General features: G+C 49.0%; 1 protein-coding gene across 5 annotated transcripts in view; it reads right to left on the reverse strand.

The window, feature by feature from the left end:
- Positions 1–16,760, reverse strand: part of PDE5A (phosphodiesterase 5A) — a 103,966-nt gene that overhangs the window by 17,010 nt on the left and 70,196 nt on the right. For all 5 annotated transcript variants that reach the window (XM_039879510.1, XM_039879509.1, XM_039879511.1 and 2 more), the window contains 3 exons: positions 8,220–8,366; positions 3,304–3,429; positions 1,931–2,025 (listed from right to left, as the gene is read on the reverse strand). In XM_039879510.1, the coding sequence (XP_039735444.1) occupies positions 1,931–2,025; positions 3,304–3,429; positions 8,220–8,366 (368 nt within the window). The remainder of the gene's footprint in view (positions 1–1,930; positions 2,026–3,303; positions 3,430–8,219; positions 8,367–16,760) is intronic.

Consider the following 16,760-nt stretch of genomic DNA (forward strand, 5'->3'; position numbering starts at 1 on the left):
GTGCCATCGGCTCACAGCCACAGCGCCCCGCACACGGCACCCACTGGACCGGAAGAGCGACCAGGCGGGCCCAGCACAAACTATTCAGGGCCCTGGACGCACATGTCGTTACGCCGTGCAGAACGGGAGTCGCATGTCAGAGAACCCTGTGTGAACTTGGCCTTGCATCTAAAAATGGGTTTATGGATCAGTGTGACGAGGCAAAGTCCCCAAACTTCGCACTTACGGAGAGTCGTGGAAACGGGCGACGCCGCGTGCTGCTGCCTCGCCGGTGCTCAGGACTCCCGGCCCGGCTCTGCCGCACGCGCTGCTCTGGGCTCCCGGGACCCTCTGATGCTCCCCGGCGGTCATCGCGGCCGCCTTCCGGGCGTCAGGGCTTCCCACCGTCCTAGTCTCCGCGGTCACACCGATGGCGCAGGTGCTCGAGCTGACGGCTCGGCTGGCCTCTGACCCCAGTCCTTGACCTTGACCGTAGTAGCTTTCTCTTCTCACGTTAGACGTGGGGTCCCCTCTTTGTTCCACAGCCACTAGCTGCCACCAGGCAGGGTGTCTGCCACCCGACACATCGGGCGACAGAGCGACACCCTGAGCTCCTGCCTGACGCTGACAGCACCCCCCGCGGGAGCAGCTGAGACCTGCCGAGCAGTTAACATGCCACACGTGTTTATGCTCCTTTAATCTATCTCCATCGCACAGAGAAAGAGGGACAGGGAGGGGGTCAGCTGACTTCCCAAGGTCACAGGGCGAGGGGAGGAGGCAGCATGAGCACTGCCACCCAGGCGTCTGACCCGGCCACCATGACCGTCAGAGCCCGTCTCAGCTCCAGACACACAGACAGGGCCACGCTGAGCGCTGACCTCGGGACTACGGACCTCGCACGTGTCCCCGTCCACACCTGCAATTCTTTTTACGTGAAGTTTTCTGTTTATTTAGATAAAGCGAATGTGACTAGAGAGCTTTCTGAAATTCCCTCAGGATACCGCGCATCTGGAATTCCCTGAAGAGATCGGCCCAGTAGCTGCATCACTCGCATACTTGGAAATGATGCTTAGTACTAAGAGATTTTGTCATGAAAATGTACAAGGCTTTTTGAAAAGCTGCTGCAAGAAAATAAAACTATCTCAGTGGCTCAAAAATTTGATGAAAAGTGATATCACCTCTATCGTCTCATTTGCCACTGCAAATGTCACTTAAGTAAGACCAGTAAGGGAGCCCAAAATACTTATCTGAAGATTTAGTATCATACTCTCAAAAATCAACCAAAAAGGAGGCTAGTGATGACACAGGGCTGTCACAAGCTTCTGCTCTGAGATTTACTTAACGCTCAAGAATGGACCAGGCATCATACTGGGTACTGATGCGTGTTAGCTCTCAAAACCTGCATCGGCCCTCGGAGGTACATGTGCTGCCAGCTCCAGTCTGCGAATCAGGAAACTGGGAGGCAGAGGGACGAGCTCCCTTGCCCAGGTCACACGGGAACTGCGTGAGACGCAGGGTTTGCATCCGAGTCTGGCCTCACAGCAAACGCCCCAGCATGCTGCTGCACACACCGCCTGCAGGAGGCCCAGGGCCTGGCCGCGCACCTGGAAGTGTCACGTTCTGGCTTCCAGAGGGAACATCTGCCTTTTCTGAGCCAGTCTTACTAGTTTCCCACCAACGCTCTTAAGCTGAGTGTACGAAAACTAAAGCAAAATTTTTAGTAATTATCTCACGAAATTAAGATTCTCAACGCAAAATTATTTTTAAACTTCAGGCCAGAATACAGTATTGGACTCTCGTTGTTTTTCCCACCTCCCTTTAAAACCAGAATCTGGTATGGGACCTCGGCCAAGTGAAATTTTGTACCACCGAATTTTGCTATGACCTTTATGAAAGAGAACCCCGCAGCCTAAAGAAACGTTCTCCTATTCGGCTGGGGGAGGCGTCTCACCGTTGGATGTAGGAGTTGTTCACGCCGCGGTGATCCAGGTCGTGGCTGAGGGCAGCGACCAGCAGTGCGAGCACCTCCAGGTCCGTCAGCTTGCTCTGCTCGGCCGGATGCGGCGGAGGGGAGAGAGAGAGAGAGGGAGAGAACGGTCTGGTGAAGGGCGCTGGGCCACCTGATTGCGGCTCGTGTTTTTTCTCGGTGCTTTACACCTGTGCATAGATTACAGCCACGCAGGGCTCAGGCTGGCAGGCCACGCAGCGTGGGAGCAGTCGTGGGATTCGGAATGCCACTTATCAACAGAGAAAAGCTGAAATGTCTCAAACAACCGTCATCTGTCCACATAATGACTTCTCAGTGATCTACAAAATGTGGAATGATCAGAATAACCTTTAAATAACGGTTTTCTCTCCGACTTTTAATTCCCTGCCGATTCTGCTGCCTTCACTCTCTGATACCAGTTGCTAGACCCTGAAGGCACACGAACGATGTGAGTATGAAGCAGGACAGTAGGAAACAGAGGATTAGGAAGGAAAATTTGGCTTCAAAAAGTTGCATAAGATATTCTAAAGCCAATGACAGGTCATCTGTGAGTATCATCCACTTGTGTCATCTACACTACTGTTCTTCACAGGTAAGGACACAATGACTGTTCCCTGCTCTGGCTGTCCAAATGTGCACTACGGAAGCAGAGACAGAGAATAACATGTTAGGATTAAGTTTTTTTTTAAAAAATAAAATAAATAGGAGGGAAGCTCTGAATTAAAAAGTGGCATGGTGGATGCCTGGGATCACTCACCTAGAACAACTAGAGGATTCCCGCCGACCAGACTCTAATAGAGATGGGCACAGATCTGGCCTGGAAGGGAACCAGCTGTGGGAACACGTCCGCTTTGATCTTCCTCGCAAGCGGTCTGCGGTCAGTGCATTTGAACCAGACCTCCCCACGGGACAGCACTCATCAAACTGCCTGAACCTGCGGTAGGCATCAGGGCCCTGCCTATGGAGGCGCCAAGCTCAGGCCCAGGTGTGTGAGGGATTCCGCTGTGGCAGGTTGACCACAAGCATGAGAAGTCTGATGCTTGCCCTGTAGAGCTGACCCCTAAAGAGAATATCTACTTGTCTAAGCACCGTTCACATTTAACATGAAGCTATTTAAGGGCTATTGTAATATTCCATGTACAGTATGTGTGAAAGAAAGTGAGCAACTAAATACTCGCCATACTAGCCCTGTTTCATTAAAACACAATTAATTTTGTTACTGGCAAGAAATATTATTCTTAGTCATTAGTACACATTAAAAAAACTTGAAAGAATGCGTTATACATTTCATTACTAGAGAAACAAAATGTTTAAAACATAAATGGCTATAAAAGTACCTGAATTTTGCCTGCTTTTAGGGCAGCAAACATGCACTGAGCTGTATTAAAGGCATGTCTCCAGTTATGATAGGCAACGTTCTTCCGGTAATTCTTCTTAACACTCAAAATCCACCTGCAAAGGACCTTTAGGAAATAGAGAGTCAGTGCCAACTGTAACCGCTGACGTTCGGCACCGCACAAAGCTGTCACGTCTAATCCCCGGGGGAAGCACGGCGCGTGACGGGGAGACCGACACTCGGAGGGAACCTGCCTGCAGTCACGTGGGTCCTGAGGCGGGGCCCGAACTCACGCCGGCAGCCTGGCTCCAGAGCCACCGCCGTGCCGCCACGCTCCCCACGGCGCCGCGAAACGAGGCCGGCTCGCAGGAGGGGTCCCGGGCACGGGCGGGCGCGCATGCGCACGCGCCACCAGTAGGAGCGTCCGCACGGCGTCGCGCACGCCTCAGTTCGCTTTCAGAGAGCCACGCACGCGGCCGCTCGCGCTCCTGCCCCGTTTTGTGCGTCCGCGAGGGATTTAGTGCAGGGTTCTGGGAGTGGACTGGGGACGAGGTATAAAGCACGTGTCCGACCCTGGAGCTCGGGGTCCTGACACGATCATTAGATCTTTGTCCCTTTTAAACGATGCTTAAATATTCAGACACAGTTACTGCTTGGTTACCAAGAAATAATTTAAGAAAAAAAAAAAAGTAAAATCAAGCCCTGGGGTCCACATAAAAAAATATATTTTAAAAGATGAGGGGGAAAAAAAAGAGTAGACTTCTAAAAAAAAAAAAAATCTCACAGTCTGTGTTTATTTGGACTTCTAAGTGGTGTATTCAGTGAAAGCCCCAGGGACTCAAGGTCCCTCATGGCTGCTCTGAGTCCGTGTTCGCCTCAGTCTGCCTCTTCCCAATTCTGGATGATGTGCTATACTTTGGGGGATGTGTAAAAATAACTGTACTTCTCCCTACATATATCACTAAAGGTGCACAAAGAGCATTGCTCTGGGGAATGGGAAAAGTACCGAGGGCAGAAAGCGGCTTTAACGACAGCCCGCACAGTGTGGCGGGGCCGGAGGCCGGAAATGAGGCTGAAAGCGAGGCCGGAAGCGAGGCCGGAAGCGAGGCCGGAAGCGAGACTTCCTCTCACGCCGCAGAAGCCGCTCGCAGAGGACCTGGTAGAGAACCAACGCTCTTAGAGCCGCCCTTCCTGGCACGCCTCCCTGTGACAGTCCACAGGGAGTCCCGACCTCCGAGACCCGACGTCCCCTTGCTCTCCGCTCGCAGCACACGCCGCAGGATTTCCGCGTCTAAGACTGACGTGTGTGAACCCAGGTACATGCAGCCTCTCTCGCCGGGACCATCAGGACGATGGCGGATTCGTCTTATTAGAGAATGTTAAGTAAGACCTATCAACGTTCTTTTATATGCTTAGAATCTATGCAGTGAAGTGCTGTACAAAAGTGCCAGGGTTAATTAAAGAATCAAGCAAATCAAGGAGGAAAACCCAGGAATCCAGCTCTGGACAGGTCTCTTCACTAACCGTAAGTCCGCAGATGGAACTAACTCTGCACAGTGTCCCCTGACTTCCGACAGTCTGACTTGGGATTTTCTGACTTTATAATGGTCAAATCAATATGCATTCAGTAGAAACCGTGCTTCATAGTTTGAATGTTGACCTTTTCTAGCTAGCGACCTGTGGAAGGATGCTCCCTCGGGATGCTGGGTGGCGATCGTGAGGGTGAACGGCCGGTACCCGGGCTGTATTCACTGCGTTAGAGGATTCTGCCCGCTGCAGGCCGGGGCAGGGTGGCCAGGCTGCACGCTGATGGGCAGTGGGTTAGGTGTTTTCATTAAATACTCTTTTCGCTTATGATATTTTCAATTTACAATGGGTTTATTGGGATGTAACCCCCATCATAAGTCGAGGACCATCTGTACATAACATGAAATAATGACCGAAGTGACTCTGAAGCATAATTCCTGATGGCTGCTCGGTTATGCTTCTGTTAGGATGGGCCTAAGAGAACTAGGTGACGCGTTGGATATAGCAGTTAGCAACGAGATTTAAGGACAGTTTTTCATTCTTTTATCAGGATGTTCTTAACAACACGTAGGACAATCACGACCAGCTCCGCTAAGTGCCTGGCTGATATGCCTGGCACATCCGGGTCTGCCACAGTCTTTTGTATGGACTGTGGGGTAACTGTGGTCTGGATGACCCCGGGGAGCAAGAACAATGCACTGAATCAGTCTCCAATGGTTTCGAAGGCTCCCCAAGTCCTGGGTGGCCTGGTCAAGATGCTATGGGAAAGAGGGAAGAAACGGAAAATTCGGTGCAGCCCCTGCCTCCGAGAATCTCAGTCTATATGAAAACAACGAAAGTGCCCATGTAAAAAAAAAAATCAGCGTAACATAGGAAGCATGAATTCATAAACCGACAACGGTCTCTCTGGTGGCACGGAGTCAGTCCCAGGGACAAGGCACTGAGTCAGGCTCCGAGGAAGAGCCAAGAATGCTGTCACATAGTATGGGGCGCACACCTCGGGGGTGGTGGGTGGAGGCAGAAGGTGAGAATAAGCTCCGCACGCACAGGTTTGTTCAGGAAGGGTCAAGACCCTGTTCCTTACGGGAGAGGAACTCAAGATTTGAAGGCTACAGAGACGTGAAGATGCGATGTACCCTTCAGAAGGAACAGTCTTTGTCAGGGCATCTCCATGATGCTAACATTCTCGAAGGCAAAAACAGTTCAGTCCTATCGTCCTAAAATTATAGTGACAACAGTATCTGAAACAAACACCACAGTGGAGTCAGGAAGGCAGGAAGGCCAACCAGAAGGATGTGATGTTCGGGCTGAGGTTGGCGGGAATTAGATTAGCAGTTATTCAGGCAGAAAGGGAAAGCAGATGAATGAGACACTGCCTAATGGACAAAAATCCAGGAAGAAGAAAGAATAGAGATTGCCAAAGAAATTCTGAGTGACTCTCTCCATATCTACCGCTCAAATGCTATCTAAAAGCATATGTTTTTAAGGAATAAGAAATAAACCAACGTATAAGAATTTCATAAACAGGCACGAGGATCACCTCCTTTGTCCCAGCCAGGCCTCCAACAGAGTCGTTCCTAGCTGAGTGTACGCGAGGCCGGGAAAATCAAAGGGCACGAGATGCTGTTTTGGTTGACGAAGTCCCGTAGGTGGTGAGAAGCAGGACTCAGACTGACATTTAGAACTTTCTAGCTCTGAATGCAGCCTTCACTCCATTAATAGAAAAGGCCTTTAACATGAGCCCCGGAACCTACAATAGAGACATCTGATGTGGTGACATAACCAGACTCAAGTTTGACATGCACTCTGCACCTGTGTGTTAAGCAAAACATCACGTGAGTGTACACACACGCACATGGATACACATACTCACACAGACGCCTGTATGATTCTCACAAACTCCCACACGGGAAGTCACACCTTTATGCCAGTTATCGGCTTACAAAACTGGGAGCGTGAGAGCAAGGCGCTGAGAGCTCCTCGCTAGGAGAGCTAAGGCTCACCGTCCACCACCTTTCTACTTGCCATGCTGTCTCAGGCTCTCCGTTTGTAAAGCAGGGACTGTAATAACAGAGCTAACTGAAATCTTCAGATAACGTGCGACCCTTTAATCAACACGCTCTGACGAGAGCGAAGTATTATCAGAGCAGAGTCTACAGACAGTTCTATTTTCATCCAAGAGTAACACAAACTGCACTCGAGAGCTAGGTCAGCTGCAGCGATACCGTAAATGACACCATAAACCGCACTCGGCGACGTCAGCCATCGCTCTCATCCCTACTGTGAGGGTCCTGGGGGCAGGAAAGCTCACGGCGGAAACGTGTGCCCAGCTCAGTGCCGCGTGCAGCGTACGTGTCTACTGTCATTTCATGGTTAGCAGCGACCAAACAGTGGTGGCCGCCAAGGTATCTATGTTTCCCGATAGGAAATCTATACAAGGAGACTCAGCTGACCAGAAAAAAAAAAATGGCTTCAAAGGCAAATTCCTGAAATTTTTTTCAAGCAGTCCTTTCTCTTCTCCCGTATTCTTTGATGATGTGCACAAAGCCATCGCGAGACAAAACAGAGCTCCCCGGTCTCTGCAGACCGGTGTGGGGTACCGATGGCAGCCCTGCTGCTTTCTGAGGGGCGAATAAGGTAGTCGGCAGCAGAAAAATCAGTTTCCTCCTCACCCCATATGGACGCCCTACTGAGACCCAGCGCTTGGCCTCGCTTCCAAGCAGCTCGCTGTTCTGACCCTTCCCTGCACCCCGTTATCACAGCCTTTGAGTGAGATCACGTCACGCCCAGCTTCAGATTCCTTGGCGACTCGGCATGGTTTTCAGGACAAAAATCCCAATTCCTCTGAGCGGCTCACATGATGGGCTTCTTACCTTCCTCTCCAGGGCTCTGCCTGCCCCTCCCAGCCCCTCCCACCAGTGCCCCCAGCCCCAGCCCGACCTGCTGCCCTCCTGCCTTCGCACGCCCCACTGTCACTGTGGGGAAAACTCCCCAGTTCTTCAACCTGGTGCTTTATGTACAGTGGGAACCCAGTAAGTGTCTTTTTAACGGTTAATCGTTTTCTTTAAAAATCTCAGGTACGCATTAGGTGACAGTACAGCAATCACTGAAATTTAAAAATCCCTATTCCATACTGGCATCCAAAGTGAATTCTCTCGCAGACACACACGCACGCACACACGCACCCGCATGCACACACATATATACATGTGCACACGTGCGCACACACACACGCATGCACGCACACACATGCACGTGTGCACACCACATGCACACACATGTGCACACACATGCACACACATGTGTGCACACACGCATACATACGTGCGCGCGCGCGCACACACACACACACACACACACAGTGCCTTCCCCAGGGACACCACCGCCTACCTCGTGTTTCATCTGGAAGTTCTGCACAAGGTTGAGGTCGGTGAACATCCGAATGGTGCACAGCGCCGTTTCCAGGTCAGACAGCTCGAAGTCACTGAAGCTGAAGTCAGTGATTTTCAGGGTCTGGGCAGATGGCACCACGGCAGCCTTGGGTTGGGGGAGAAGAGAGACAAGTAAAGCTGCTGGAGCGGCCGTGTCACGGGTCCCCCCGCGCTGCCGCAGGGACACTGCACGCTGTGTCTCTCCCTGGAATGTAATGCACCGGGAAGCTTTTCATGCAGAACTACTCCCTTTTTTTTTTTTTTAGACTGAGCCACTTGAGTAACTCACAAGGTTCCGGGAAGCCAGGTGGAGAAGAGAGGGTGACTGCCTCGAGACTGTGCCTGCAGCGGGAGGCAGGGCCGGGGACTCACCGGGCCCCTCTGGCTCCCCAGTGCCCTTCACAAGCAGAGAGGGACCGAGTCGCTGTCCTGGGCCCGCCCTGTGCACTGGGCTGGGGATGAGCGGGGAGACCAGCGAGGACGCTCCAAGCATTTCACACGTAACCCGCAACCACCAGACAAGGTGGACACACCCGCTCCATTTTCCAGGCACAGACACAAGCACAGAGGTGATTCTCTCCCCTACTTTGTGTTTTGGAGGGTTTCTGAATTACCGCCCTTGGTTGCGATTTGATGTCCTTTTACTGCACGTAACACCTGTGGTTTCTTCAAACACCCCTTCGTACCTCCTGCTTTTCCCACGAAGCGCCTACTCCCTGTAACTGAAGGTCTCCTTTAATTAAGGCACAGCTCCTATCCAAAGGGTCAGATGCCCTCCAGAGCTGACCCCGCCTTGGGAACACCGATTAAATGAAATAACGTCGCTGTACCGTGATTTCCTTCTGTCTTCCACTTAGACTGGGATCTGCAGGCTGTACCTTACATGTCTTTGTATCCTTGTGAGAGCTGAAGGATACGGTTTTGGTATTTGTTAATATATTTATTCAATGAATGGGAAAGAAAACGCTCATTCCTTTCCCTTAATCTAAGCCATAAGTTTAGGTTGTAAGGTCCCCAAGCCCCCTGGTACAGAGAAGCCCTCAACTTGTGTTGAAAAATTAGCAAACCTGGCAGGTGCCTTCCAATCTCGTTTAGTACTAAAATGTTTTTGAAAAATCACCAAATTTGTTATATTGTTTAAAAATTGGGAGATCCTAACCAAAAATAATAGATTTCAGGCTTCTCTGAAAAAATCGGGCGACACTGGGCCCTGATTCCCACGAAGTGACAGTGGTTCCTTCCCTGGACTTTCCTCGACCCCTCCAGACCCGTTAAGTGTCCTGTATCTGGGACATCACTACTCTGCTTTACCCCGGCTTTTATAAAGTAAAAAAGTCAAAACAATAAAATGTTACGGAGCAACCCAGAGTCCCCCAGCGATCTGAAGGCACCCACACCTCCTCATCCTGACCTCCGCATGTTCCTGCTCACACTCCAAACTAAGAATCTTTTCCCAAGGCCCAAATGCACGAGAAAATATGTGTTCTATTAAGCCGATCCCACAGGCTAATGCGTGGGCTGGACAGGGGAAGAGAGGATTTACAATGTTTGGAGAAAGGGCTTCCTTGTTTCCTCCGGCCCCAACACCAGAGCGGGGGCTGGGGGCTTGGAGTGTAGAGCGGGTGCGGCCAGCTCTAACTCCCCTTCCACACACCGCACTGACCGGCCAGCCCGGAACAGATGTTTTTTCCTTAGGGCTTCATTATTCTTAGAGCAGGAAGTCTTCCTTCTTTCCTTCCACTAATGGATATTCTAAATGCCACAGGATAAGGGGGCCAACACAGCTTGAGCCTCTCTCCACCCGACGCTCACCCCAACCTCTCCCTCCAGAGAGAAAGCACCTTTGCTTGTTCAGTCACACCACACCACGACCCGACCTCTCCAAGCTGACCTCTCCAAGCTGACCTCGTGGGGACAGGCAAACATGTTCCTTCAGAGCCCTCTGGTCAGCGATACAGAGGTTCACGACATTTGGGATCAATGACTAACAAGTGTGAGAAAGTCACACGTCATTTAAAGCTCTCTGGGCCTCATGAGAGAATTCAACTTTCTGTCTGCCTTGAAAGGGCTTGGGCTAAAGGTGATTTTAAATTCTGTTTCACAAAACAAAATGTTCTACATTTTACTAATAGCAGGGAATACAGTCTGTGGTATCCTGGGGTCGGGGGCGTGTATACAATTCTGGATTTTTGCAGCTTCTTTTAGTGGCAGTTTGATTTGTTAGAATTTGCAAAGTAGGATTTCCGATTTTGTCTTTTTTCAGGGGAGAATAGAGCTTACTGCACTGTGGTACTGAAGGTGAACAGAAATAACATTTTAAAGATTCTGTAAAGCAATAATAACCCAATCAACCCCCCTGGAACCATGATACTTAGCACCTCGTGCCCCCAATTCCGCTCACCCTTCCACGTGAGGGCATGATGCTGTAACTCCTCAGGCAACAGCATTCTGGTGTTTGAGTGGCTAATCTGAATACAGTTAGGCCCTTCTAGAGTTGGGAGGTTCAACGTGTGTCAAATTAACCGAACACGGAATGCAAAACACACCGAGCTCACTGGGCTAAAGATGCAGTCTGGGGAGAGCTCAGTAATGCGACCTCACTTTCCTTCTGAGTTCTTTGTTGCATCCGCCACTGAAACCAATAAAGAAACTATGTGCCTCTCCTGCTCCTTCAGAGGAAACTCTCTATTTAAGTCACCATTCTATGACTCTTTTCCTAATGCCTTGGCGCCTTTTCACCATTCTTGCAAAAAATAAAAAAATAAAAAAATAAAAAAAAAACCCCAACCGCCTCTCAAAGTAAAATTCAGTGCAGGTGGAAAGGACATCCTTTGAGAGAAGGGCTGGACTGGGGTTAGAGGAAGCCTGGCAGAGTTAGGAAAGTATTTTAATTTCTCAGTGATCCTTAATCAAAACCGATTCAGAATACCATCTGACTAACCAGAGATAAATAAACCGATCACCAGCGGACAAAACCCTAGATCAGCTACCACGTTTGCATTTCGGCATTAGATCACGATCATGAAACAGAAACTTAAAAGCGTGGTACGAGGACTGTTTGCTCTCAAGGTCTCGTCTCAGCAGTCGGCCGACTCGCCCAGACGAGGGGCTCCCGTCTCTGCCTGTTTTCTCCCCGTTAAATGAGGAGGCTGGATCGGACTGTCTCTAAGGTTTGAGAGCAGTCGCCTCTCACTCTGGAACCAAATGCCACACCAGGTGGCATCTAAACCTTGCCAACGACCTGCTGGGACAGCGTCTAAGCTCTCTCTCAGCATTTAAGGTAAACGGGCGGGGGCACCTTAGCTGCCACGGCCATGTGGGGTTTCCACGCTTGATTCCACACACACAGTTCTCCGCTTTTAGCAGCTGTGGGTAGGAAGTTACTCAAAAGGGTCATTTCTAGATGATTCCCCTCACATAGAAGAATCGGCTCCTTCACAAACAGAAGGTTTGCATCTGTTCTTACCACGCGTGGTGGTTTCTCCTCCCAGGAAGTTTCCTCCTACCTGATCTGCTTAGGCTGACTGACGGGAGCACACACCTTCTCGTGCACAGCAGTCCAGCGGTTTGAGCGAGGCGGCCTGGGCACGGCGGCGAACACCAAGACTTCGAAACTGCCAGGCCTGGATCGTGAGAATCTGTTTTCCCCCCACTGGGACCAGCGCCAGTAACTAACCCTTAACGGGCACAAGTACCAGGAACTCTGGTCTCCACGACTCAGTGAGGCAAATCCTTTATCATTTCACCGACAAAGAAAGCGAGGCTCAGGGAAGCCACGTACTGGCCTCGGGTCCCGGAGCTGGGCTTTGGGCGCTGTCGCCTCTCTCCGGACCCATGGTCCTGACCATCACGCTGTGTTCACGAAAATCAGGGTTGGCGACGCAAACGATCTCAGTGCCCTCGCCAGGCCTGCTCTACCAGCAGGCAGCAGGTGCTTTCGTACGTGTTTAACCAGCCATCACATTATTTCCATCTTCATCATCTTACGGAAACAGAAAGCAAAATCTTGTTGAATGGATTAAAGGAGCTTGAGCTGTGTTATTCCACGCTAGACTGTGGGCTTTCTAAAAGTCTGGATTTTCCAGAATTTACTGACTGATTTATTCATTCGATCATTCAGTAAAACCTGTAAACCAGGTTCTTGTTAAGCAATTTATAAACAATATCTATTACCATCATTATTAATCGAGAACTAACAGCCTGATGGAGGGGGCAGACACGCAAAGAACGCGCTTGGCTGAGGGGTGGTAACGTGAGCATGCGGGTGTTCCCCACGGGGCCCCTCACACTGTGATGGAGAATGCCAGTGCTCAGGTAGGGACTTTCTTTAGTCCCTTGTGGTGATTGATAACCATGTGAGCCAATTCCTCAGAATAGAGCTCCTTCGATATACACCCTGCTAGTTCTATTTCTCTGGAGAATCCTGACTGACAGTCACCTATTTTTCTAAAGTCAAAGAGACTCTTTGCTGAGCTTTTTGAGTCCTTATTTAAGACAAACGACGCCCTTCTCATTATGAAGGCCACTCGCACAATGACTGGGAAACACTGGGGTCCCTTTCCCACAAGTGTGGATGGTGCTTCTTTCTTTACTCAACGGGGAAACGAGCCTTTATAAAAAATGATACATAGAGGGCGTGTGGCCTCCTTGAAGCACATAAAGCACATGCTCATGGAAAATAATATACCTGGGTCAGGTAAATATAACGATCACTTTAAAATTATTGCGTTTCTTTTTTTTGGTGGATGCTTCATGCAAAAAGTTTATATTTAGCCTGTGGCAAAGTCACTGTGACCTCAGAAGAAAACAAAGCCGTGTGGCTGCACGACTTGCTCGGGTGTATAATCTCCACACAGAAAGGTCACGCCACCGTCGAAGGCATTTTGCCCGCCTGAGGTCTGAAGTGCCAGCTCTCCAGAGCTGAAACAGAAATCGCGGCAACAGCTCCACACAGCCAGCTGCTCAGAAAGGCCCCCTTTCCAGAAAGTTATTAAAACGAGGCTGAAAGGAGGGCAGCTACTGACTCGCTCTTCCGTGAAATGTCAGACTGTCCCCAGTCGGCGTCTCACAAGGGCATTCCGCTGCACGCCTCCTTGGTGTTTATGCGACGGAAAGGTTAAGAGGAAGAGATTTTCCCAGAAGACCCATCCTTTAATGAAATGATTTTCAGGGGTAAAATGAGTGTATGTGAAGAGTTTACAGGTAGCCACGAGGCATCCTCATCAGGCATCCCAATCTCTCCTTACCAGTCCCTGATCACTGCCCCCTCCTGTCCCCAAACTGGGGCACTGTCACACAGCGCAGTTTGATTCCAGGTTGTGGAATACTGCCACGTGACAGCCATGACATTCCACTCTCTTCCCCCCTTTTAACATGCACAGGACATGTGTTTTTAAATAAATAAACCCACACAGTCTGCAAGGCTGTTAGAATTTATCTTTCTCTAAGGGGGAAGTGACTCCAGATAGGAATGAGAGAGAAATCTTCTTATACGAAGGGATGTGAACATCCAGCTCTATGTGGAACCAAATCTTACAGAGAATAAAGTGAACAAGGCACAGCAGGACTGGATCAGTCTATTTCGTTTATAACTATATCAATATTTTAACACGTTTTACAATTTTTCCTTCTAACAACATATAAATGAATTCCTTTAAATCTCAACAAGGAAGAGGCAGACTATGAAAGTTGGACAATGAGTGTAACGGTTTTTCAAAACCATATAAAGAAGGCATGTAACGTCAAGATTCTGATAAAATACATATATGCTTACACATAAAAATTTAGCGTAAATTTATGGCTAGAACTGGGTCTAGTATGCACAGATCTGGGTAACCTCTATTGTCACCATACTTCGCAGCTAAGATTACCACCGGAAGTAATCCCCTAGTGAAATCAAAGGAAAATGTGAGATCAGCTTGCCGAGCAAAAGCAGGAAGAATCAAACAAAACCTAGTAAGTCTTGTCAGTGTGGAGAAAACCCAGCCCAGTCCACATCACAGACATCCAGACGAATGACTACACCGACGACGGTGTACAGGACGTCCCAAGGACCCACTGTGAGGGAGAGGGTGCCTCACCAGAGCCACAGGTTCCTATAGCTCAGTGACAAGATCGGAGAGTCACTTCTGTTACTATCTGCTCGAAATTTTCCATGAATCACTTGGCTATTCATATAGGTTTTCCCCAAAAGCGAGGGAATGTGACGGTCATGCTGACAGAAGGAACTGGATCACACGCTAACTGACGTCGGCCGCAGAGGTTTGGGTCGGGTCCCCGGCTCTGCCCCTCACTGCCGTCCCCTGCCACAGCCACAGCCATGCCTGTGCCTGATCAAGAGGCTTCATGCGAGGCTCCCGGCTCTGAAGATCAAGGCCAAGACGAGGCCACTCCACCCTGGGAAGCCCTGCAGCGTGGGCACCCCCTGCCCCTCTGGCGGTCTTGACACAGAATTTCAGGGGCTCAACAGGGCCCCGTTCCTCTTAGACACGAGACCTGTGGTTAGAGACACTGCTGCCCAGTGGGAGCTATGGGGACTGAGCGGAGTTGGCACTGACTCGGTGACAAAACGGAGTTATGATAAAAAAAAAAAACTAAACGGATACACATTTATCTACTGCTCTTCTAACGAGAGAGGAAGGCAGAAAAGGCAATCGAACCAACCGAACAGTCAGCTACCTGAGAACTTCATAATAACCGTAACCAGGTCCGTTGGGTCCTTCCATTTTTCTCAGTACTTGAGACTAAGGACCGCTAAAAGGTAGATGGCCACATGCTTAGTTTAAGGCCTTATTTCTGTTATATCCAATTTGGAGCTCAGAGAAGATTAGATTGAAAATAGGATATACAATACAGAAAACTCAAATAAAGCAAGGGAAAAAATAAGAATTATGAATTTCCCATCAACAAATTTACCTTTGTCCGACTAATGAATTTTCTGGGCATAGGCATAAATATTTAGTATCCTTGCATACATTATTTAATTCTCTTAAGAACTAATTTTTAAAAATAAAAGTTTAGGAAATATTTGACAGCTTTTCAATTTAAGTTTTAAACTGAGATAATCAGACACATGACAAGATTTGCTATTTTGGTGATTGCTGGATGATGCAGACACCTGTGTAGCTGGAGCTGTAAATGAATTTTTATTAGGTTGATAGAAAACCAGAATTGCAATTGGCTGCTGAATTCCAACCCACTGAAAAGAGCTGCTTGACCCACGAGCCACGTAACCCTAAACTTCTCAGTGCAGCTGCCAGAAATCTATTTCCCAAATGGAACAACAGATGCTTTAGAACAATACTGTAATGCAGCAATTTTCAGTTATTCCACAGTGTTTTTCTCTTGCTAAAATTATAAACATAATTGAGAAAATAGTTTTCAGAATTTTCTGAAAGACTATGCTATTTTCAAAGTGAAAAGGAAATAGCCCAGTGATGTTTTTCAGCATTATCTTTAGAAATTACTCTATATGCTAGTTTTTATTTATCTAAAACAGCACATGGCAGAGTGTAACCTCGCCCTCGTTTCTGAACTAACTTAATGACCCCCCAGAGCCTGCAAGACTTCGAAATCTGTCTTTCCATGTGATCATTTCCCACTCACAGTGTGCATTTAGTTCTAAACTGCAGCATTCTGGGAGGGTTAGACAAATGAGTCGATTAAGCCTGATGTGAAAGATGCTTTAAACCTATAAACCTTCGTATATAACAGAACAAAAAAATGCTCATTTCTTCAAATACCATTGAGAACAAAATAAGTATAGCCAATGCCAAATGAGGTTAACTCCAAAAGAAGCAGAACCTTCGAGGTGAAATCATCTCAGGTTCCTCAAACTGCCCTTGGCAAACGGCTTCCACTCAGTGAGTGATTCCATTGGGATCACAAGTCCTCCATCCCTCCCTTCCTCTGTAGCTATGGCCTCTGGCCCTGGGCCACCTGGACAGTCCTGGCACCCTCACCTACAACTTGTGAGACTCAGACCAGGGAAATTAAACTCTCTCAACCTCAAACAGAACTTCAAAATGCTCGTTACACCTAGCATATACAGTAGTATAGGGTTGCTGTGGATTAAATGCCCTTAGTCAACATGCACGAAGAACTCCAGCGTGCCACACAGGTGGTACGTGCTTCATCGGGGTGGCTACTGCTATTATTATTATCCCTTTCCTCTTGGCCACATAGGGTCCAGATCTGTTCCCCGTCTGGCATGGCCCGTCCCCTGCTCCCCTGCAACATCCCCCCGCTCCCCTGGTCCAAGAACATGTTGGTTTACTGGCTGGTCAGCAAACCCGGCTCACAAGCCCAGAACAAATCAAACGAACAATAAAAACCTCACAAGATTCAGCCAACGCCTTTCAGCTACATCCGCACTCTCTCTTTCACACAAAACTGGTTTTTAAAGACCGGTTTGTGCTCGCTTCCCGATTTTCTCACCACGTCCTCTCACCTCTGCTGTTTCACTCCTGGAGCTGCCTTCTCAGGAACCACTCCATCACTC

Source organism: Pteropus medius, unplaced genomic scaffold, assembly GCF_902729225.1.
Source record: "Pteropus medius unplaced genomic scaffold, Ma_sr-lr_union100, whole genome shotgun sequence".
In the NCBI taxonomy this organism is placed as follows: Eukaryota; Metazoa; Chordata; class Mammalia; order Chiroptera; family Pteropodidae; genus Pteropus; species Pteropus medius.